Source organism: Copadichromis virginalis, linkage group LG20 (genome assembly GCF_057382275.1).
Source record: "Copadichromis virginalis isolate Kocher_CV1m ecotype Utaka linkage group LG20, C_Virginalis_male_GT1.1, whole genome shotgun sequence".
Lineage (NCBI taxonomy): Eukaryota > Metazoa > Chordata > Actinopteri > Cichliformes > Cichlidae > Copadichromis > Copadichromis virginalis.
Window position 1 is genome coordinate 9,859,031 of NC_140637.1, and position 25,372 is coordinate 9,884,402.

Sequence of the window (25,372 nt, forward strand, 5' to 3'; positions counted from 1 at the left end):
TCAGTGGAGACTGGGAGTTGTGATGGATGGTGCTCTCTCTCAGGATGAGGCCAGTGACACAGAGCGGAGGAGGAGGAGGAGGAGAGACATCAGCTCTGTTTCAGTGTTGGCTCTCTGGGCCAAAATGAGTCTGTATTGTCGACTCATTTTAAATTGAACCAGCTGGGAGCTGTGAGATCATCGCAGCCTTGAACTCTAGAAATCGACCCTCATTTTGATTAAACAGCAAGGGCGGTGGAAACCTACAGAGGGCAGCTCCCAGAGGTTGGGAAGAGACAATTCTGGTCATGCTGGGCAGTTCTTTGGGGATGACATTAAAAGATGGTTGTGCTTAAATTAATCTACCATTTTATATAGAGCTCATGAGTCTTATCAAATCAAATTCCCAAAACATTCGGCCCCGAATTATTCTGAAAAAATAAAAATACAAAATTTGCTGACATTTCTGCATATTTCCACTGCAAATTAGGACGCTCTCATATCCTATTTTTCAAGGATTAAGGGTTAAAGTTCAACTGCATTTTCCCAAAAGGAGCAATTAACTTTGCTTCAGAGGAGGAACGCAAATCATAAGGCAGAAAAACACAGCCCAATTTTAATAAGCTGCTGATGTAAATTTTGGAGAAAAACAATCTGTGACCACAAGTGGCCATTACAGCACACTGAATTAATGGACAAACCTCATTCTAGGTTTAAAAAGATGATTTTTCATTTTTAAATGCCTTTCAATGAGTTGAAACAAAAACACTCCAAAAACAACAAGAGCAACGGCAAACATATGTCTTTAGGCTAGACAGAACACCTAAATGCAGAACTGTGAAAACAGGTAGGGTGCAGAAACAAAGAATCATCTATTTACAAGCTTAACAAGAATTCAGATTGTTTACCAAGTGTCTTTATAACAGAGGAAACCAAGAGAGCCAGGGGGAAAGGTTCAAAGTGGCAGCTTGTGGATTGACCAGAGGAGACGAGTTTAGTGAAGCCAGGAAGATTAATCTGTGGAACCAGGAGATCAGTGCAGCTCCAGAGCAGAGGTGGATAAGTGGCTGGAGTTTGGCAGCAACTGGAAATTTTTGTCTGTGGACAAAAATGAAAGTGGGTAAGAAGTTTAGCAAACAGATCGGTGCACAGGAAGGGCTTGACCTTGAATAACTGGGTAGAGGAGTCTAGGATCTGGTGATGTGGTGAAATAAGAACTGAGACAGTGTTTACGGTGTTATTTAAGTGACCTCCTGGCTGGGAGGTAGTCAAAAGTAGAGGGTATAACAGTTTGACAAAGCTAACTCTGGGCTTAAGTGTCAGATATTTTGAGATGTATTTTTAAAATATTATTCTGATATTTTATAATATCACGCCACATAAATGAGCCTCACTCCTGATTATGTAGATAGGCAATTATTTGCCACCATATCAGCCATCATTGTGGGGGTTTTTTTTTGGTTCTTTCACTTCTGAGTGGTCAAAAAGCATAAACCAAGGCAGCTTTAAGTAAACGGTAAATATTTAGCACATTCACATACACTCCTCGGCGAATAATGGTGAAAGGCAGCAGTCATTAGTGCCTTAGATGCTCAGTAGATATCTGGTGGGCATCCAGGATCTTTCTGAAAAAAGAAGAAACAGAAAACGGCGTGTGAATCAGTGCCACTGCTGTTGGCAGCCACCCTACATTTCATCAAAACTCTGTTAGCTGTTGCAAAATTCACAAATACAGTCTATCATTCTCCCTGTCTGTTTTCCTCACTTTCTTTTAAACATGTATGGAAAAAAAGTGCTTGTTCAGTCTTATGATGATATTTTTCCCTGTTCAACAAAATTTTCCTTTTCTCTTCAACATGGCTGTCAGGTGCTGATTAATCAGTGGCATCCTTCTCTGAGATGGCTCTGTAAACAAGCTGCATGCTTTAACTCTGTGCGCCGGCATTGTGGGATCTGACAACTTTCTCTTGCTTGCATAAATTATTGATCTTTGATGCTCTCTCTTTGCCGCGGTGCAGAATGCTAAAGATCCTGTGGTATTTATAGCCAGCATTTGGAAGAGCAGCTGAGTTTGTTTGCCTCTGTTGATGATTTCTCTCATCAGGCTGCGGCCGTGTTTCAGGGTCGCGCTTGTGTTCTGTTGACCCAGGTGGTCTTGTAGTCTGGGGGCCAAAGGTGAGACCGTGTTTCAGTTTGTTGCTGGCAGTGGGCTTGTTCGACAGCAGGCACTTGCTCATTCGGACCTAACTTTTGCAGCCCTCCTTTGCAAAGTGTTGTTTGTGTCTCGTTCTTATATCAATTAAAACAATACTCAGGGTTTTGCTGCTACATTTTATTGTATGACTTTTGAAAATCTAATTATTATTGTGTACTTGAAACTCAATTTCATGCTTTGATGGAAATCACAAGTATACAGCTACTTTGTAGGTATGCCTGAACTTCAAATTGAACATCAGAAAGGGGAAGAAAGGTGATTTAATTGGCTTTGACTTTGGCATGGTTGTTGGTGCCAGACAGGTTAGCCCTAGTATTTCAGGAGCTGCTGATATACTGGGATTTTCCCACACAACCAGGGTTTTTAGGGTTTTTCAGAGCATGGTCCAAAAAGAGCAACTGTCCAGTGACCAGTAGCTTTCTGGGTGAAAATGACCAAATGACTTCAATAAAGGAAGGCAACAATAGTAATAATACTAATACTACTACTACTACTACTACTACTACTACTACTACTAATAATAATAATAATAAGCACTTTCAAACAAAGTGCTGTACAACTATTTGAAACTAAAGAGATAAATAAAATAATAAAAGCGATACATAGCAATACAAGTAAAAACAGTAAAAATTTAAAAACTAAAAGCCATAGAATTAAGACATGTAAGATAGGGTGAACAAATGTGTCTTCAACTTAGTTTTAAAAAACCTCCACAGAGCATGCCTGCCTAATATCTTGAGGGAGGTTGTTCCACAGAAACGAAAAGAAAAAGCACGCTCTCCAATTGTCTTTTTTCTGGCTCTAGGAACCTTTAGAAGGCCAGAGTCCTGAGATCGTAGACCGTAGATTGTAAAGGTGTAAAAGGTCGGAGAGGTATGAAGGTGCCAATCCGTTTAAAGTCTTGTCGGTGAGCAGCAGGACCTTAAAATCTGCTCGAACCTGACAAGGTAGCCAATGAAGAGATCTCAGTACAGGGGTAATGTGCTCAAATTTCCCAGTTCTTATTAAAATGCGAGCAGCTGCATTTTGCACCATCTGTAGACCTCTAAAACGTTTCTTTGGTAGCCCAGAAAGAAGAGCAATACAATAATCAATACGTGAAGACACAAATGCATGGACAAGAACCTCTGCAGTGTTGCTTGACAAAACTTGGCTGATTCTGGCTATGTTCCTCAAATGATAAACGCCAGTCTTTGTTATCTCTTTTACATGAGACTCGAAGGAGAGCACCATGTCGAACCACACGCCCAAGTTTTTTACCTTGTCCCTGCAATTTATGACACTATCATCAATTTTCAAGATGAAATTTTGAGACAATTGCTGAAATTTTTGTGGCTCTAAATAACCGTTCGTAACAAACAGGGTATACAAACAAGCATCTCTGAACACACAACACATCGCACCTTGAAGCAGACAGGCTAAATCAGCAGAAAACTCCACTGGGTGCCGCTCCTGTCAGTTTAGAACTCCTAAGTTTGCACAAACTCACCAAATTTGGACAATGGAAGACTGGAAAAACTGGTTTGAGGAGTCTGAATTTCTGCTGCAACATTCAGGTGATCTGGCATGAAAACATGAAAGTGGAGGATATTTTCTTAGTTTAGTGCAAAAGCAGCATTGTTTAAACACCACAACCTACCTGTGGTGGACATCCTTTTATTCGTGCAGCCAACCAATCTGTAGTAACTGTGTGATGCTATTGTGTCAGTATGGACCAAACTCTCCGAGGAATTGTTTCCAGCACCTTGTTGAACCTGTGCCATGAAGAACCTGGTACTAGGAAGATGTATCTAATGCAGTGTCCGGTGATTGTACAGTATTGATTCAAGCTTAACTTGTTTTCTAATACATTACAATTGATGTTGTACACTATATACAATATGCAGGTTATAGCTTACTACTTTTTCTTCATGTGTACTTCATTATTCAGCATAAGTCTTTATTTCTTTTTTGAAATAATCTTTAAGTTTAAATCTCAGATAATTGTGTTATTGCACATGTATGTCACACATATGGCATGACGATGTGGAAAATCTGACTGGAAAATATAGAGTTGCATTTAGGAGATGGCACATTATTTGGAGCTCCTTATAGACGGAGCCTGAAGATTTTCCTGCTTTGAGGCTTTGAATTTGTGGGACTGGCAAGAACTGTAGCAAATACTGCGTGGGATCAGTATTTGTTAACAGTTAATATTATCTTGGAGAAGTGTGTCATGTTTGGTCTAGTTAAAACAGCAGAAGATGTGTTTTTAAGCCAACTAATATATATATAAAATCCTGCTTTGGTGGTATTGAGCTGAAGGCAAGGCAAGGCAAGGCAAGGCAAGGCAAGGCAAGTTTATTTGTATAGCACAATTCAACAACAAGGTGATTCAAAGTGCTTGAAGCATGAAGCCCCAAGAATGACAGCCAGTAAGAGAGCATAAGTCTGTACAAATCAAATGCTCGTGGCACCAGAATGCTTAAAATAATATAATCCATAACAACATTAAAATTCTGCACACTGTGCCTTTCCAGACAAGATAAGTGTAGTATACAGATTGACTGTTAAAGGGGCAGTTCACCCAAAAATCTAATTCACATATGTTTTTCCTCTGTGGCCTGTAATGCTGTTTCATGCCTTCATCTAGTCTTTTTGTTTGAGCTACCCAGAGCTCAGAATCTCTTTTGGATTTAAAAAACTCAACTCAGCAACAATGTCTTTTTTCCAGAAATCATGACCCAGTTACTCCAGAAAATCCGCAAACCTTTTATGTAGCAACTATTTTCATTCTCCGGTCAGAATCTTGCAAACAAAAGAAGCACTCAGATAGCTGAGGGACTCCATTAAGGGTTTCTTCTTGTACATGTCATGAGCATGTCATGGCTACATGGGTTTTTGTTTTTTCTTGTGTTATGTACACAACCCCCATCCGTTTTTGTTTTATCCAATTCAGGGTCACAGGGGGACCCTGGCAGTCATAGGGTGAGATGTGACAGCCTGTCTATGATGGGGCCCAACACACACACACACACACACACACACACACACACACACACACACACACACACACACACACACACACACACACAGATAATATCGAATCACCAGTTAGCTGGTACCTGGAGAGAGCCCTGCCTGGGTGAACATGCAAGCTCCACGCAGCCTGTGAATTCGAACCCACGACTTCCTCGCTGTGAGGGAGCAGTTCTAAACTCGGCACTGTCCTCCCACCCACACCCATTTTTTTTTATTTCACACCAAAATAATTGACTGTAGATGGATGGAAGATGTGTGAATGTAATTATGAGTTGTTCTGTCCATTTGAGCTCTAAATGAGACTGAATTTTGTATATATTTGGCAGCTATTTTTCTAATCATATTTAACATTCTTAACACAGTCTTAACAAGCTGCCAGTTTACCTCATTCTCTGATTTCCATGCTCTCTGCACGCCAGTTTATTTTACTATTTTTACTTGTTCAGCCTAGATAAAAATAGCAAAGATTGTTGGCACAAAGCTGGACCACAAGTTTAGACCCATATGTATACAGTCCTAGTATTGATCCTAAATATAATAGCCCAAAATATAATAGTCCTCAAATTGTTATGATGATCTACCCAACATAACAACACAGATACAATTAAATTCCCACACATTACGTTTAAGTTATTTCTGCTGTAACAGAGCTATATTTTAGGAATATTTTCACAATTTTGGTATTACTACTTATATATACAGTTGTATTTAATTCAGTGGTTGTCACTATATGCTATAACTTGTGTTTCTCTACTGTTACACATTAGAGATCACTTGTCTCCCAGCCACATACATTCTTACTGAACTATAAGTACTAATGTTCACATTGTGACTTGCTTAGATGGCTATATGTGTGGTGCATCAGTAATATTTTAAACCTTCAGCTTTCTTGACTTCTCTGCCTGTTGTTCTCAACATTTCATCCCAGTAATCCCTGCAACATTTTCACTGGATCTCATTCGAAATCCTCCTCCCTTTAAAGCGACGCCTGACTATTATTTCCTTCCTGTGAGTCAATGGTGAGCTTGATCCCACATCAAGGCCTCTCTCTCTGTCTTTCTCTCTCCTTTATGTGCGCGTTCTGACACTAAGAGAGCGGGCAGATAAACATTCATGAAGCTTCTTGAAGGAATGATGCTGGTTTAGCATATACAGTGGATACGTGCAAAGTTAGGTCCTTGACTCTAATGGAAATATAATCGTGACAAATGGTCAAAGAGCACACAACAAATTCTGAGCTCAACAGTCTGCAGGCTAACAAACAGTTATAGTGTCAAAATATCTCCTTGTGTCACCGGTACACACTTTCTTTCTTTTCCTGCCAGTCCTGCAGTGACTACCATTTTCCCTGCTTCCCGTCTTATTGGATCTTCTCCACCCACTTTACACACATGCTAATTCTGCCAGTAAACCTGCCACTACTGATAAAGGCTCAGTTTTTCTCCATGCGAGTCTGTTGGAGTTTCTTTTGTCATTGTGTGCCAACTGCTACCCGTATCTATTCCCACCTGAATTCCACCTGAATCTGCCTACCCGTACTTACTGTATCTTGCATTATTCGTCATTAAATTACTTGACTTTTTCCTTCCTGCCAGGCACATTGATTTGTAAGAGCAGAATTGGAGATTCTGTGTGTGTGAGGGAGGACAGAATCGTGAGCATCACAGATGATTTGAATATGCTGTAGGAATTATATAACTGCATTTGAGCAGGCACTAAGGAGGCTAAAGCTCAATATGAGTAAAGATGAGGTTTTGGTAGCTTATTCACCCTGTTACAGTACCCCTTGCCCTAACTGTCAAAATAAAAGCTTCGACAATAGACTGTAGTGTTATACTACGAGACAGAGATGTAAACAGACCAAACAGTGTTTGTTGTGCTGTATTAAAATTAACCATTCACTGATCTGATCTCAAATATATATGCAGGCGAAGCCTTTACAACAGAGTCATTTTGGAATTAAAGGTTATTGCAAAATAGAAAGTAGCTCCATATAACGATGGCTGTGTCAGCTTCCTGATTATTGCTGTTTCTAGGGTGTCCTATTTATTCTATTGTCATGAATAATTATAATTATTTGCATGAATAATAAATAAAATGTTTAAATGATTTAAACCATTAAACATGAACATACATAGCTGGTGCTCATTGTAGCTTCCAAGCACAATCCCGTACTCAGAAATCTAATAAGCCTGATACGGAGTGTATGGATTTAGTGTTGTCTAATCCCACTCCATGGGGGATTAAGAAAACTAATATTGTAACAAAAACAATTTTCATAATAGACACGCTGCAAATCTGAGGATCAGTCGCATCTCAAGAATTTGGCTGTCCATCCTTCCACAGTGCCAGTCCACACTTCTATTATAACTCGGTTTCCTCACGCAAAGCAGACTGAAGCAGCACTCTGAATTTGTTTCGTGCTCAGATCTTTCGTCAGCAGCACGTATTTCCACAAGACACATATGTACGCATTCACACATACTCACGTGCAGGTCCCATGAAACTAGAAATGACACACTTGGCTGTCAGGACAGACAGGCTGAGGTTAGAACATTGGCAGCCGCAGTTATGCCACGTCTAATTGCCTCTCTCCGTGTATTCTCCTGTTGTATGTGCGTGTGTGTGTGAGATTCTCTCACGCAGAGTCGTCTGCGTAGTGTCTTTCACGCCTTCTGTGTGCAGACGTGATGACTCAATGTGAGATCGCATGCATGTGTGGATATGTGATAGTCCACTGGTCTTAACATTTGAGGACATTTTGACTTGATCCCAACAACCGACTGCTCATATTTTGGTTTACGCCCACACCTAATATAGTCTTTAGAAGCGAGGAAACTATGAGACTTAGCACAATTCAAAATGTGTCAAACCACTTTGTTTGAAAATCTTCCATTTTTGCTCTGTTTAGGTGTCATTTCAGTTGATTCCAATTAAACCATGTCCCATATGTTCCATCAGTGCCACTTTCCTAGACAGATGGCAGTATTTAAAACTTAAAAAAAACAACAACATATATCTGGTTCTATATGCCAGCTCTTTTTTAATTAACAACAAAAATATTTCAACCCTGATTAATTTGATGGCAGTCTTAGTTACTGTGGTGGCAAAAAGTGTGGTTTAATGCCTCCCTTGGCAGCAGTCGGTCCTCGAGAAGCTCCGTCGTCAGAAATACACAAAAGAGCAACTGGTGTTTAGTCCTCAATCAAACAAACACACACTGTTTCAATAAACAAATCTGCCTTTTCCCATCATGGCGTGAGAAATTGATTTATTTTGATTTCGCGCCGCACTCAGCAAGCACATAACAGGGCACATTAAAGTTGGTTATCTTGCTGAGAAGTTGGAGGTGTGCAGCCTGTCACCTGCAGCTCTTTATCAACAGCACAGTTGTTGTTTGTTCTTGTTCCATTACTTTTACAGTGGTGACAAATATCTTGTTTCCTATGGCATCTTCACAGAAAACATCTAAGCTGTGGCTGTTTTTTCATATCTTTGATATGTTGAGGAGAACACATGGTAAGCTAACTGGAATCTAGCGCACCCAGGTTTTTCCGTAGCAACAGGTTTCAAATAAGCGTTGCAATTTAACTAGGACACCAACACATTTTCAAGGGAGAAACAGAATCAGGTATTCTTAGTGTGATTTTTTTTTTTTTTTTTTTTTGTGGTTTTCTATCTATCTAGCCTGTCTTTTAAAAAGTGGATACTTTTCACGCAGAAGTGGGAGAAAGCTCTGTCTCTTCAGCATCAGGTCATCTGTTGTTTCAAACATTGTTCAAACTGGCAGACCTTGATTTCTAAATGTGATCTTCCGAGAGAGATCAAACACTCTATTTCAGAATCGATATTGAGGAAATCTGATTTATCGGGGGGGCATCTATTTTTCCATTTTCTAAAATAGTTCTGTCTTTGGTTTGTTCACTCAGTATTATGCTCAAGATCACATTGCTTCACTGAATGTATGGAAACATGTAATGAGTTTGATTAGCTGCGTGATTATGGCTAAAAATGATCTTTTAATTGTACCGTTGTATATAAATTTTCTAAATTAATCCGTTTTAATTAATCTTTGCAGAAAAATAAACCTTTATTTACCTGGCCTAAATCTTTTAGAAAGAAAATTAAAAACAAACAAACATTTGACTCCATTCGTTGTACCTGCCTGTTGGAAGTAAATATAACTCACCAGCTGTGAGATCCCTCTCTATTTCCCCTGTTACATTTTGCATACAGTGCAGATTTTGCCACTTTAGAAAGATAATTGCTCGAGGGGATAACATATCTTTTGTGGAGTATGTTGACCAGGTATGCACACATGGGTATTCACAGACGCGGACTAAAGCTTTCTTGGCTGCTGCCTCAAAGCACACTGTGCGCTGTCTATCTTGCGTGCTGCACAATATCGTTTATTATTTAGTAAATATTGATATCTATGACTAGCTAGTTTATTGTGATGGTGCTTTGTTTTCTCTATTATTATGTTGCTCTTTGTTGTTTGCTGTCTCCTCTGTTTGTTTTTTTTGTTTGTTTTTTTTTTTTTCTCTCTCTTCCCCCCCCTTCTCACCGTCTCTTCTCCCCTTTGGTTTTCTTTCTTTCTCTCCCCCTCTTTCTCTCATTCATTCCCCCTGTCCTATTTATTTAAAAAAAAAAAAAAAAAAAAAAAAAAGACAAAGGATGAACTGAAGCTCTGCCATCACGTAATGTCGCATACTACTGTTTCTGATGTCATTTAAGAAAAAATAAAAAATAAAAAAATAGAAAGAAAATTAAAAACAAACAAGCATTTGACTCCATTCGTTGTACCTGCCTGTTGGAAGTAAATATAACTCACCAGCTGTGAGATCCCTCTCTATTTCCCCTGTTACATTTTGCATACAGTGCAGATTTTGCCACTTTAGAAAGATAATTGCTCGAGGGGATAACATATCTTTTGTGGAGTATGTTGACCATTTTCCTGACACCTTCGTTACTCACTGTGTTTATTGGTCTCATGTGTGGCCACATGGAATGTGATTGGTTGGTGTTTGTGAGGTGGATGGATATACTGATGTGCTGCACGGACTCACTTTCATGGATGTCTGAGTCTGCCTTGGTGCATTTATTACACTACAGTTTGTGATGTTTTTTAGGTGGTTTGATCAGTTAGTTGTGTTGCTTTGCAGGCACAGACACACAACTTTACAGCACTTTTTGTATATGGTTTGTTCTTTTATTAACATCACTTGCCCTAAATCCGAAGTTTTTCCAGAAGAATCCGCTTCGAGGGACAGGCTCTTAGTCTTGTGCTGTGCCAGGCATTTACATTTTGTTGTATCTCTGTCTTTTAATGTTTAATTTACTCGTCCAGACTAGTCCAGGATACTCCCGGCTGTGATGGGCACTGATGTTAGGAGTGCTTGATTTGCTTTTGGCTTTTTCTGCTGGTGGAGCAGAAACTCTCATGTTTGTTTAATTGTACCAAGCCAAAATCATGATCAAGATCAAGATTTGATTAGTTGTGCAGGGTGAAGTTTAATGTTTTTCCAACATTAAAGCTACTTTATATCATTTTAATAGATTTTTGTCTTTATAGGGTTTTTTTGTATTTCTCTATTTAGCCAATGTGTGGACATTCAATAAAATTGTGTGGTTGCATCTGTTCACTTATATACTTGTTGCTTGGACACATAGCTAGAATCGTGGGCTGTGTCTCTGTGTGTCTTCAGCACGCAGCTACAGTGTAGCCACACATCTATGAAATGAATACTAGCTATAACCAGCAGTTTGTGAAGAAGTACCCTGTGTCACAGAGACACATCAGAACTTGCTATGTGAAGTCTTCCTTGTTTTTTTTCTTGTTGAGGATAAGATTTGAAGAGAGCAGGGATGTCTGTTGTAGTTCATTTTAAGCATTTGCATTTGCAGTGTCCTCAGAAAAATACCAAAGTGTGTTAGGCCAACAAAGCTGTGGGTGAGTTAGCAATTCTTCTTTTATTGCTCAGTAAAGTTCATTGCAGTATCTTTATTGCCATCTAGAGAGCCATTTGTTTTGAGTGTAGCAGATTCAGTATGGGTCACAAGTGAACTGAAAGGCCCATTATTAAGGAATACTGCAGTTCATTGACAGATTATTTTTACCATTATAACCTTTTCTCTCTTACTTATCAAAATGACTTCCAAAGCTGAAAAAATATTCTGTAAAGCTCTGTCGGAGATTGAGCAAATAAGCAACGCAGCACTGATCCTACTAATCTTGGCTGGCAGAGTTGTTACACTTGTATATTTTCTAACTAGTTTTTATTTTTATTTCGTTTTGACCTTTTGTTTTTTGTTTTTTAATACAGTTTAGTTTGAGTTAGTTCCCAGAGTGGATTTTCTTATTTAAATAGACTTTTTTATGATTTGGAAATGTTTAGTTTTAGTTTAGTTTTTACAAGTTTCACTGTTAGTTTTTGTCTTTTTATTTATTATTGTATGGAGGATGTGACAGAGGCAATAGTTACGAAAATTAGTGCATATTTCACAATAACAACACATAACTTTATGAAAGCAGTTGACCGATCCAGAGTGTCAATAAACATGTTTATCCATCATATAGTTTATTTAGTATATAGTAATAAATTTATTTAAGTTCTAAAACAACTAAACTAAAACAAAATAATTTCACAAAGTTTTAATTTCTCGAATGCTTTCACATAATAACCTATGATAACCTTGACATGCAGGATTCAGTGTGCTAAGTTAATTCAACACACTATAAATTATTTAAAGGAACAACAGTATCACTTTTGGAAACTGGTTTCCCCAAATGTTTCATATAATTCTTTTTTTTTTTACTTTGAAATGTTCTTTACCTATATTAGGAAAAAAGTTAACATTAATTGTCTAACTTTCAAAAAACAAAAATATCCAAAGCAGGCATCAGGGATAACATCTTTAGATATTTCCTTATATATTACGACCTGGTCTTTGTCTTTTTATTGATCTGAAGAAAGAGGAGGCGTAATCATGAGAATGATAAAGTGGTGTTTTCTCAGAGAGAACTTTTACTTTAATGACTCATGCAAACATTACACAGTTTACAAAAACTGTATGAAATAGATTCATAGTTCATTTACACATATTGTCACTGCCTCAGACAAACTAAAATCTATAATCTTTTTAAAATGTTATGTATATAGCTGACATTCACTAGTACAGCCCTCAACACGGAACACAATTAGAAACATTTATTGATTATTGATAGAGTACAGTGGCTGTATGGTAAGCAATGATCGAAGCCTTAGACTAAGTTTTGTGGAAGGACTCAGTGAGGACTGCTGTTGGCTCCAGAGCTGGGCAGATCTAAGGGGGGACTGAGAAAGATGGAGGAAGAGTAGGGCACATAATCAAGTACAAACAGGCATGTACACAGGGCAATTACTGTATAGATGTACAGTCTGACGGGAGGTGTATGAAGTCCCTTTTAACCCGTTAACCTGGTAACTGCTTCTGAAGTTAAGATGAGTTATGTCCAACTGGTTAACCATACGTTATTATTCACACTTTAGCGCCATAACCTCTTTAAAAACTTTGTGACAAGTTGTATTGTTGGCTTAAGCAAGTGAGCGCTACATTAAATTTTGTTTTGCAACTTTTGGATAAAACAGTTTGTTTTGTTTTTTTAGTTACTGGGAACGTGGAAATCTTAAAGCATCGGAGAGTGCAGTACATTTTAAATTTAATTTGAAAACGTTCAGGTTTGCAGTCAATGAGCTGTGGGAGAATGAATGTGGCAGCACAGAATTTTCATACACTGATGAAATGTTTTCTCTCCTTCTGGGGTTGCTGATTGTGTGTTCTCGAGTTAGAAACTACTATTGTTTCATTTCTTTTGAGGGTATTTCATTGTGTACACGCTTTTATTTGTCAGGTTTTGATTTACTATCTTTTGTTGTTATCTGCATGTCATTAGGAGCCTATGCACAGGGACTATGCATGAGAATGAGCTTTTAGCTATATTTGGTATAATGCATATATTCTGCATTTTCCCTGCTAAATAAATAAATAAAGCATTGCCTTTTTCTCAAAGACAATAGAGGATTTGGATAAGTTTTAGTAATCATTTCACAGTAGCAAACAAAAAGACTTTTACCCAAAAGGTAGATAAACAAACTTGGATAAAATATCTCTTCACAATCCGATGCAATAAGCTGTCACCTGTCTAGGGGACAATGGTGCAGATTTGAATGTGACGGTAATTTGGGGGCCATTTAATTAGATGTATTCATTCTGATCAGAGTGTATTATTATGAAAAGACTAAAATAAGACAAAGGATCAACATAACTGGGCAGAAAGAAACATTTTTTTAGAAGGAGCTCAGAGAATAACAGCTGCTCTTTAGCTTAGAGATATAAACAGTATCATTTGGCTATCTGATCAAGATGCCACCTGTCTGCCTGTGGAGGCCCATCTCTGAGGAAACCTTTAGGCAGACTTAGTCGCTGCAGTATAAAATATCCCGTGGAGTGTGGGAATGCCTCGAGATACCCCAGGATTAGCTGTGGGGAAAACCGAAGATTAGAGCAATTCACATGTGAAATGTATTTCATACTTAATATTATGGTGATTGTGGAGACACGTCTATAGCTCTGAAGTGTCCATATAAGTGCAATTCTACAGCACTTATTCCATCATTGTTAAATAACAAAGTTGTGTTATACACGCCACTCCCCTGCTTTTTAATTTTACTCCTCCTTTGACATTCCTCACTGGTGTTCTTTTGATATCAGTAATACGCTGATATCATATGAACAATTTAAAAATAAAAGTACTTTTACATTAAGGGCAGTTAATTCCAGTGGGAAAGAGAAACGCAAAGCATAAATAAATATGACAAATTACTTAGAAATCAAGTAAAGGTGAGGTGAGTTTTATTATTTTCACTCTGCATTTACAACAGCTTCAAACAGAAATTAAAATGGGAAAATATAAGAAAGAAAATGCTATTATAACATTCAGAATAAACACTTTATATTTGTGTATTGATGGATGTCCGAAATGTACACCATTCAGTGTATGTACCACTGAATGTAGGTCTTTGGAGGCATTTTGAATTACATTTCAAGTCCCTTATGAGTAATGATTGATATTTCTACATGACACTTTTTGCACAATACTTAAGATAATCATAAAGAACGATGGAAACAATCTCACAAGTCAGTTAAAGTTGACCTGCGGGAGGATGACAGCGTGCAAAAAAGCAGTAGTTTTGGAGGCAGGTAGAGTGACGAGGGTTTATAAGTATCAAAGCATTGTAATGGGGTGTTGCCATCTCAGACAGCACATGTGTCTCTCTGGTGTAAAGTATATTTCTGAGCCCTGTTGCTCATAATCATAATAATAACAGCGAATCATTTGCATTGTTTCTCCGCAGCTCTCACTGTCTCAGCTGGCAGCTACTTCACGCTACCCGACCATCAGCCACTCCAGCTCGGCGTTGCCGTGGCAACAGTCGTTTCCTTCTCTGCTCCATCCTTCCCCATTGGCATCGGCCCACCAGCTGTCACATGTCGTAAGATTTCCACCCCCGTTCGCTCACACGCGCACCCACAGAAACGCACACATCCTTCACACACACACTCACGCGCGCTGCAGAAAATACACAAACACTAGGTGAAAGTAAGTCATAGATACATTTACGAGGTGTACATTCAATCATAGCGAAGACGCACAATGTCGTACATTGTCCGCTTCTTCACTGGAGTACAAAGCCACACTCACCTTTACAGCACTCAGCTACCAGCTCATACCCATGTACCCATGGAGACACAAACACACACACATCCTCTAACCTGAACTCCAGCCCTGCACACTCTTTGTCTTTGGAGATGCTGGAGGTGCCGAAGCGGATTCTTTTCATCTTTAGAATCAAAAGAAACATTATTTTTTCACTTGGATTTTCAATTATTCTACAAAGACTGCTTTTTTTTAATAAGGTACTCACTGTTCTACGTCAAACTCATGTTTTGACTAATTAGGAAAAAATATGTTTAACCTACCCTGTACAGTACTTCTTTTATTGGTGATTGGTAATTGGTAACAATTAGCTGTTTTCGTGTGTAAATCAACCCTCCATTTGAAATACAAATTCTGGCAATAAAAAGTTTTTTTTTTTAATGAATGCCTTTTTATCAAACTCTTTTTGATTTAATCCCTATACTTTCCAGTGAACTAGCACAGAGATAATAATGAAAATTACATCAGAGAAAAAAACATATCCGACTGGCTCTAAATGCTAACAAGCTTTATGCATCTGAACGCAAGTCCTATCATTGCAGCCAGAGGATTCACTGCAGCGTAAATGAGGAAGCAAGCTATACTGTTCTGATTTGATTAACTTTGCTGAATAATTTCCTGAAATGATGCAGGGCTAACCTATTCCCTGCAGTTGTAGGTGTTTGCTGCCGCAAATTGCCTGCCAGACTCATTTTGCCTTTGAAAGCTGCCTTGTCTTTGCTAAATTAGACTACGTTCACCCACAAATATGCATATATTTGGAAATATGCACATTAGAAGCATTGGAAGAATCTCATAGAATGGCGAGGAAATCATAAGATAAGATAAGATAAGATAAGATAGAACTTTATTAATCCCTCGGGTGGGTTCCTCTGGGAAATTCGATTTCCAAAAAAGCACAGCACCGACAGAAGTTACAGAGTTATACACACACACATATATATAAATACAGAGACAATATAAATAAAATATACGAAGGGGATAAATAGAATAAATAGGAATAAAAATAAAAATACAAGTGAATTGCACATTTCAAGTATTGAGTCTATTGCACCGTTGACTATTTACAAAAGTATTGCACAAAAGGTATTGCACAGTGAGGTGAAGAGGCACTACAGCTTAGTTGTTCCCTCCTTTGTCCTCCTGTTTCCCCTCCCTCTCCCCTCCAGAGAGGAGTTAAACAGTCTGATGGCGTGTGGGACAAAGGAGTTTTTCAGTCTGTTAGTTCTTGTCTTTGGGAGAAGCAACCTGTCACTGAACAGACTCTTCTGGTTGTTAATGGCCGTGTGCAGAGGATGCCCAGCATTGTCCATAATGTCCATCAGTTTCTTTAATGTCCTTTTCTCTGCCACTGTCACCAGAGTGTCCAGCTTCATGCCGACCACAGAGCTAGCCCTCCTGATCAGTTTCTCCAGCCTGGATGAGTCCTTCTTTGCTGTGCTGCTCCCCCAGCACACCACAGCATAGAAAAGTACTCCAGCAACCACCGACTGGTAAAACATCCTCAGGAGCTTCCTGCAGATGTTAAAAGACCTCAGCCTCCTGAGGAAGTACAGTCGGCTTTGGGCTTTTTTATACAGGTGCTCTGTGTTGCATGACCAGTCCAGTTTATTGTCCACCCACAGCCCGAGGTACTTGTACTTGTTGACCACCTCCACCTCCTCCCCCTCTATCTGCTCGTTTGTGTTGTTGTGTTTGCACATCTCTGTTGCTTGTGGGGCTCGCACACAAGAATTTCACTCGCATGTGCTGTGCCAGTGTGCCTGCACATGTGATGTGACAATAAAAAGTGATTTGATTTGATTTGATTTGATTTGAACCGGCAGTGGACCTGCTCTAGACCTCCCGAAGTCCACAACCAGTTCCTTAGTCTTTGAGGTGTTGAGTTGCAGGTGGTTTGTGTGACTCCATGCGACAAAGTTCCTCACCAGACTTCTGTACTCCTCCTCCTGATCATCCCAGATACACCCCATGATGGCCGTGTCATCTGCAAACTTCTGAATATGGCATAATTCAGAGTTGTAGCAGAAGTCAGAGGTGTACAGGGTGAAGAGAAGAGGGGACAGCACAGTTCCCTGTGGTGCTCCTGTGCTGCTGACCACTGTGTCAGACGTGATGTCCTTCAGCCTGACGTACTGTGGTCTGTCGGTGAGGTAGTCGGAGATCCAAGCCACCAGGCAGGGGTCCACCTCCATCCTGTTCAGTTTTTCTTGAAGCATACAGGGCCGGATGGTATTAAAGGCACTGGAAAAGTCAAGAAACAGGATCCTGACCGTGCCTTTTCCCCCATCCAGGTGTGAGTGGGCTCTGTGTAGGAGGTACAGGATGGCATCCTCCACTCCGACACCCGCCTTGTATGCAAACTGTAGTGGGTCCTGGGCATGTTGTACCTGTGGTCGGAGGAGGTTGAGGAAGAGCCGCTCTAGAGTCTTCATAAGATGTGACGTCAGTGCCACCGGTCGGAAGTCATTCAGCTCATTGGGCCGGTTCTTTTTGGGGACCGGGACGATGCAGGATGTCTTCCATAGGGCGGGCACTCTCCCCAGTCGCAGACTGAGGTTGAAGACTCGTTGTAGCGGCTCCCCAAGTTCAGCAGCACACGCCTTTAGCATCCTAGGACACACCTTGTCTGGGCCTGCTGCCTTTCTGGGGCGAAGCTTCCTCAGTTGTCTCCTGACCTGATCCACTGTGACACTGGGAGATGTTTGGGAAGAGGGGAGGGGGGGAGATGTCTTGCTGCTGAGAGAGGGATTGGAGGAGGGGGGTGTCATGGTGTCAGGAAGGGGGGGAAGCGAGGGAGGTAGGAGAGTGGGGATTGGACTCTGTAGTGAAGGTGAGGGTGGGGGGGTTGTGGGCTGGTCAAACCTGTTGAAGAAGTTGTTGAGTTCGTTTGCCTTCTCCACAGTCCCCCCCACTGTGCTTTTCTTGGTGTTGTGGCCTGTGATGGTTTTCACACCATTCCAGACCTCCCTCATATTGTTCCTCTCCAACTTCTGCTCCACCTTCCTCCTGTAGGTGTCCTTTGCTTCCCTCAGGCAGCGTTTCACCTCCCGCTGTGCTGCCTTCATCTCCTCCTTCACTTTGCTCCTGAAAGCCTTCTTCTTCATGTTGAGGACAGCTTTGACTTCCTGTGTTACCCACGGTTTGTTATTAGGATAACACCGTACCGTCTTAGCAGGGGCAACCGTGTCCACACAAAAGTTGAGGTAGTCTGTAAGACAGTGTGTCGCCCCCTCTATGTCCTCACCATGTGGGCTCAGGATAATGCTCTAATCCTGGGATTAACCCTGAATCTTTTTCAGCTTATCGAAATCAGTTTTCACATCCTTATATATGCACATTTGCTCTTTGATGTAGAAAAACCCCCCACATAGCATATTGCCCTTGTTTGAGAAGTATAGGGATTTGTTTGGCTGCTTGTAAACAGTTTCAGTTTAGTCACATCCTGCAGCTGGGGATGGACCGTTTTCTCGAAATGCAGGAGGCACAGGGCATGTTTATTTCTACTTTTATGTTATTAGTGATAATCAACTTAAGCCTGTCACAAGTAGTCACAATATAAGCTTTGTTAATTGCAACTGGAGTGTTGTTGGTTATATCTGCTGTGAAGTTTCCAAAGTGCTCACTGTTAATACATCAAGTCTGCAATGCCACTGAGCTATAAGGGGAAATGCACACACTAATCGTTGCCATGGTTATAGCTCACACAGAGATCTTGACCCTGCCATCTTGATGACTCTGTTTTTTAAATCTTGTTTTGTTTTTCTTTCTGGAAAGGAATTCACATCGGCAATTATGGTGCCTAACTGCAAGGACATTTGAATATCATTAGTTATGTAATATTTTATATTCTTTTTAACTTAACCCCATGTCTCCTGTCTTTCATATGAGGACAGAACTGGTGGCTAATGTAGTATCTAGTCCTCTAATGTACAGGTGACAGTAAAGCACTGTGGAAACACCATTGCAGATTTGTTCAAATTTAAGCGTACACACCAGCAAATGTGTTTGCTTGCCTCCCCTTTATTATCACATTAGATTGTAGGGGCTCGTTCAGTGCTGCCCTGGACTGTATACCTGCTTTCAGGTATACCCCTTTCAGCATAGCTGAGAAGTCCTGCGATATTGTAACTAGTCAACTACAGCTTTAATGGATTTCCTTCATATTTCATGCTCAAAATCTATATATCTTAAACCATGAATCATTCTGCAGAAATAAGCCAGGAACTAGGAATCAGACTTACTGGAAGGATCAAATATAATAAGAAAGACAACATGGCAGAAGGACACAATACAATTTCATTTTGAAAGACAGACTAGGTCGTGTTGTGAAATTGTCAGAATAACTTTATCCACTTTTCTATCTATCTAAAAGTAGGAACATCTTGTACTTACTGGGCTACATTCCAAGAAATAAGCTTCATTTATACCCATGTTCTCTCATTCACACAAGTTGTAATGCTTTTTATTTCTTTCCATATATATATTTCAAATCTAATGTCTGTTTCTGGCAACACAGCAGCATTTCCTTTTTTTAGTAATAGGTTAGCTTGGCACCTACAGTTGCACCGGTTGGCTTCCAACTGCATCACAGAATGTTTTACATTAAAGGAAAACTGAATGTTAAATTATTTCCGTTACTATATGTGCATCAATCCCAAAACAATAGATGTAATAATTATTTATTATAATTATTGTTCTACAGTGTAGAAGAGTAGCACATACAGGGAGTGAGAAGCTTTATTACTATGAATTTTACTATGTTATGTTTTTACATAAGACATGCTGTATTATGTTCTTTCATAGTGTATATAACCTTTCTTTAAAGGTCACATTCTGCTAGCAGTTTGAAAATATTACCTTAAATGCAGGCGACTTGTTAAAGTGCCTGACTTTGGTTGCTTGGTTTGTACTTTCTAAATGCCAATACTGTAGAATCCACTGCTGGATTTCATATAGGGCAGAAAACACTGTCAACATTACTGTGTACTGTGTATTTCCTTGGTCTCCGCGCTGGCATTTCATTCTGTTCTGATACTGTAAGCAAGTTTCTGAGACTCCTTTTGCGTATATTGAGTAATTAAACTAGATTGCAGCGTTTATTGTTTAAACCTCCATTTGTCCTTGTAACCTTACACCCTGAACTCACCAGCCTATAAAAAGTGCTCGTATGTCATCACACTCCATAGGTTTTATGGTAGCAAGTTGAGATAAAGTATAACTCAATTACTCTGAGCCTTTAAAATGTGTTAAGACTTCTACATTATGCATTGAAATTCTCTTAGGTTATTATATTGCAGGTTGTTTGATCAGAGAATAACGGTGCATATGTAGGGTATGTTGAATATACGTATATATAGTAGCACGACTTTGGTCGAGGTTATTACCAGCACGTTTGACGGAAAGCCCAATAATGCTCAGCCTCGCATGGTGTTTAATATGCCATCTGAACCATGCACATGTATCAAAGACCAGGGGAAAAAAACAACTGCAAAATGACACCATTAGCACTTCTTAGCTAATTATCTTCGCTAATACCCCTCCAGCTGTGTGCCTGTCAATGACAATGAAGTGGGGATTAATGTTTGCCACAAAAAATGTAGAAATGTTGAACTGATCCACAGGCAATTAACTGTGCTGTTTCTTTTCATAAATATATTGTAAAGTCGAGTACTGTAAAGCAGCACAATGCAAACATTGGTGATTAAAAATGCAAAATGCACTCTTAAAGAAAAATAATTTAACTTGTTATAGGCTGATTAAGTCATCTGTGCTTTTTCCTGAACTTACTGTCATTGGCCCTTCCAATGCTTCGGCAGCCTTAGCGTGACTATAACGCTGCCTATTGTGCATTAGCATTGACATATTTATCCTTTAAAACGCTTTTTATTTGCCCCATACTGTTTTCCTCTTGTATTCTTTATGGAGAAATGTAAATTTGGGTCCCATCTTGACAGATTTTTTTTTTCTTGAAAAACACCAAAAATCACAATGAATTGACCCTGACTGCATTGTGCACTTATCCAGATTTTAATTTATCGTATCCATCTGGACAATTAGCAGCCAGTGTCGTTCAGTGATGCCCCAAACTATGACAATCAATAATCTACTAAATTGAAATGATGTTTCTTTATTACGGTGACTGTGAGCATTTTGACTCAGGACCACATAACCTGTCCTGTTCTATTAGAGCAAAACATTTTTGAAAAGTTCCCCTGAGAAATGCACAATTTACTCCTGTTTAAATAACATTTGCTAAAGCCCGCAGCGTCCAGCTGTCTTTGTTTCTGACACACTTTGAAAGAGTTGTGTGTCTGCGGTGTATATTGATGGACAAGGCTATTTATAGTCTTGTGACTCATAGATAAGCTTTGAGGATCAATGCAGACATCCAGTAAACCTAACCAGAGTAAGCTCTTTACGTCCTCCGTGACATATGGCTGCTGTTTTTTAAAGATATGCATTTCCACTGTAAGTGTGCGGTTGGAACTGCTTTTCAGAGTATTAGGCAATTTCCTGAATCAGTTTTAGCTAATCCACCACAAGCTTTCATCCTATTGCCTTGTAAATATAATCCAAGTCTCCATAATGCAGTATACATGCTTTCCATACATCAAGGTGACAATAATGTTTTGCAAAGCAAGTCCTCTTTTGATTCCTTTCTGTCCATAACCGTAATACAGTTCAGTCAATTCACATTGCTGCACATGGCTTCACTGACACGTGTGTGTAATGTTGTTAAGGAACTGGCTGTGTGCCATTCTGTATAATACGTCTGAGTAAGTTATCGTGGTAAAAACAATAGCGTTGACGTAAAATCCTCATGTACTGCAGCCAGTGGTAATCTCATTTATTGGATTATGCATTAATCATTCCTTGCTTTGTTATTAATGATTTTTATTTCAGGCCTGCTCAGCTGTCAGCAACTTCGCCCACCTGGAGATGGACCTTCAGCAAAGAGGAGGTGATTCAGCTTCACTTCATGATGAGGGAGACCAACTTCAGGAGCTGCCCTTCACCCCTGTCCATGCCCCTGTCATTACTCTGGGGATGAATGTGCCCAGGTGAGCCCAGTCTGTTGTCTGCCTCAGACACGAGCAATGATGTGACCCAGAAAGAAAAGACTCTTTTTAAAAAAATAGTTATTGGACATCAACAATAACTTTTATAAAAGTTTGAAGATCCCAAATCTCTGCAATGTTCAGTTCAGTTTGCCCAAGGCCATTTTAAGGTAAAGATCTCATAATGTTATTGAGAGAAAACACAAGATTAATTCTCAAGAACTTAGCAACACTGAGGAGAAAAAAAACTCCTTTATTGGAGGAAACCTGTGAAACAAACCGCAATTGGAAAGGCAGCCATGTATCATGACCACTTAGGGGAAGGGGGACAGTGGAGCGAGTAAGAGAACCCAGAGAAATAAGAAATACTGACATCAGATCAGTGTATGAACTTAGATCATGATACTGAAGGTTGAGAGAGAGAAATACCAATATAGAGAGGGTTTCTACTGCTAGGATCCTAATTGCTGAGGGTTCTAGCTTCCATTTTACTTTTGACAACTTTAGAAAACACATGTAAGCTAGCACCCTAAGAGTTTCTCTATTTGGATGATCTACTACTGTACTGTGAGCTCTGTAAGACTTGTTCATTAAGAGCTTGTGTGTGAGGAGAAGGATTTGAATTTACACATCAAAAAACGCTTAAAACAAATGAAATGCCAAATGGCCATAAAATATTACCAGTGTCTTTTTTGTGTGTGTGTTTTATCAGCTAATGTTTTATTTTACTCCAAGAGTGTCCATCATGTTTTAGGATAGCCTTCCTAAAACATGATGGATATTCTCTTAAAAATGTAATATTGTGGCATATTTTTTCATGCTCTCTCCACTGTGCATCTGAATCATCATTACTCATGTTATTGTTAGTCATTTACACCGGTCTTTAATCCAGCATGTGGGACCACTCTGCAACCCAAAGCTATCTGTGATCCTCTGTAAGGAGGATATGGAGGCTTTGTTGTTGGCGTCAGCTGTGCACCGCAAATTGCAATAAAGGCCAGTTTTTATTTGTAAAACATTAAACAATGATAGATGCCTTTGAACTGCAGCACTGAAAAATGCATTAGCTGAAAACTAACTGGAATCGGGTGGCCACGATTAGTGTGTAAAAATATGTTTTTAGTGGATTCCTGATTTGTCAAACAACCGTGTTTTCAGCTAACTGAAAAACACAATTTTCTCCCTTTCTTCTAGTTGTACTTTCAGTGATTTCCACCTCGCTACAGCTTCTGATTTGGCTAACCTCTCCATGTCAGCATGGGAGGGTGACTCATGTTTGACAGGAAACATTACTAAAGAAAGGCACTTCAAATATCCTTTCAACATGCTACTGTTTTATGAAGCCTGGTATCCTGCGTGAACTCTAGTACGGTCCTTTATTACCACAAAAGTTTGCTATCTTGCTATCTACAGAGGGATATTGATTGGCTCACTAATTGGCAACATGTTTGCACTGGGTAGGATAACACTTCTGCCAGTAAGTAGGAGAATTCAGGTCAGAGCCAATTTAAAGAAAAATGTTTTGTCAGCTTTTACATCCCACTTTGGGTAATGGTTTCAGCACTGTTTGTTAGTGTGAAATTCATTATTAAATCCAGCTGTAAGGGAGAGGTTTTGACTTTGATTTAGTTGAGCAGAATGCAATGAACTCAGCAGGCAATTTACGATCATAATGTCAGTGGAAATATAGCCAGGTCTTAGACAGGAAACCGAATGAGAGAGTGCATTCTGCAAATAATGGGCACACTAACTCCGAAACAAGGCATTGTCCTAGTACAGAGAGTCAGTAAATAAGCAGCTGGCTCTGAAACTGTTTTCCGATCCCAGAATTTGGATCCAGACACGATGCTGTTCAGTTCAGTGGGCTGAAACATCTCTGCCTTTTCACTCGGATCCAAAACATCTTTTTGACTGTTTTCAGTGTGGAATGACCCAGTTCTTTTGAGAAGAACAATGAAGTCTAAAGAAGTTTAATTGAAGTTGCCGTGCATATCTGATTGAGCCTCTTTTGAAATAAAAATGATGGCTTGAATATTAACTGGGGCTAAATTAAGATACAACTCTGAGCGATGGGGGAGAGAAGGAAAGCATGAAATTGACACAGCTGCAGAGGAAAAGCCCAGTCGACTGTCTTCTTCACTGATGTTACCTTAATTAGTTTGATCAGGGCTTCGTTCTTTCACAAATGTGACACTGTGGGTTCAACATGGACACAGGCAGCATTACTGTTATGAGAAGCCCAAACATTATTGTTCATTTTTCTATGCCGGCACTTTAGTCAGCCATCTGTGCACGGTGTTATCAGACCCAGAATGTTTGGTGTCAGCACTGAGAGTATAAGTTATAAATGTTACCGTAGTTGTGGGAAAACAGGTGGCCACTATGATTAGAGATAACTGCCAATTATGCAAGAAAATCCTTTGGGAGTGCTTTGGCACCCGTTCTCGCTCCCCTGTTAGTATTGTTGTGGTACCGCTGCTTGACAGATATTGCTGACATCCTTATGCTGCCTAATCATCATTTCCCCACATTTTTCTTAAGTCCAGCCGGATATTGAAATTCAGGTTCAGTTTAATTGGATGAAGTCACTAAATTGAAGTTATTGCCCAAAAGATAAACATCTTGAGTCGAGATGGAACTGATCCAAGGCAAACAAAGCTAGGTCGAAAAATGATAAAAACAGCATTGTATTCCGCTCCACAGATCCAGACATTTTTTTTCCGCCTCATTTACAACCGCAAATCACCCAAGTGAAGCCAGTGCAGTGGGGACTAAACGCATTACCTCCTGCTGCTCGTAAAGCATCAAGAACGCATTCGCTGAAGTCTTTTCTGCTTGGCGAATGATTGATGTGTGCTGAATTTTTCCTCTAATTTAACTCTAGTTCCTGCTCAGTCAGCTCCAGAAGCTCATTGGCCCACCTCTTCTCGGCTGGTTTCCCTGACATCGTGGACTCTAGTGGACAGGTGGCTGATGTCCTGGATCCCACAGAACCCCTACCCTTTGATCCCAATCGAGAAGAGAATGACCTGCAGGGAAACTTGCTGGTGTTCCAGTTTCTGGCATTTACTAGGTGAGGCCTGCAGTACTGTGTCACATGTGGTTGAGGTGTTACTACTGTATAGCATAGCTTAATTGCTGTTGTCTTTGTTGCTGTTAAAGATTTGGCTTTAACACCATGACAGATTGCAAATTAGTTACTTTTTTGCTTCCAGAAATGGCAGATTTGTTGTATTCTAAGTGAAACAGAGCAGCCATTGATTCGACAACCTTGCCAATATCTTTCTGTACACTGAGCCACTATCTGTGTAGAGATTTGGAGACTGATTGACGGCC

At 39.7% G+C, this 25,372-nt stretch overlaps 1 protein-coding gene across 5 annotated transcripts in view; it reads left to right on the forward strand.

Moving 5' to 3' along the window:
* nphp4 (nephronophthisis 4) overlaps positions 1-25,372 on the forward strand; it is a 181,523-nt gene that overhangs the window by 95,234 nt on the left and 60,917 nt on the right. For all 5 annotated transcript variants that reach the window (XM_085444897.1, XM_085444895.1, XM_085444896.1 and 2 more), the window contains 3 exons: positions 14,614-14,751; positions 21,882-22,039; positions 24,921-25,109. In XM_085444897.1, the coding sequence (XP_085301023.1) occupies positions 14,614-14,751; positions 21,882-22,039; positions 24,921-25,109 (485 nt within the window). The remainder of the gene's footprint in view (positions 1-14,613; positions 14,752-21,881; positions 22,040-24,920; positions 25,110-25,372) is intronic.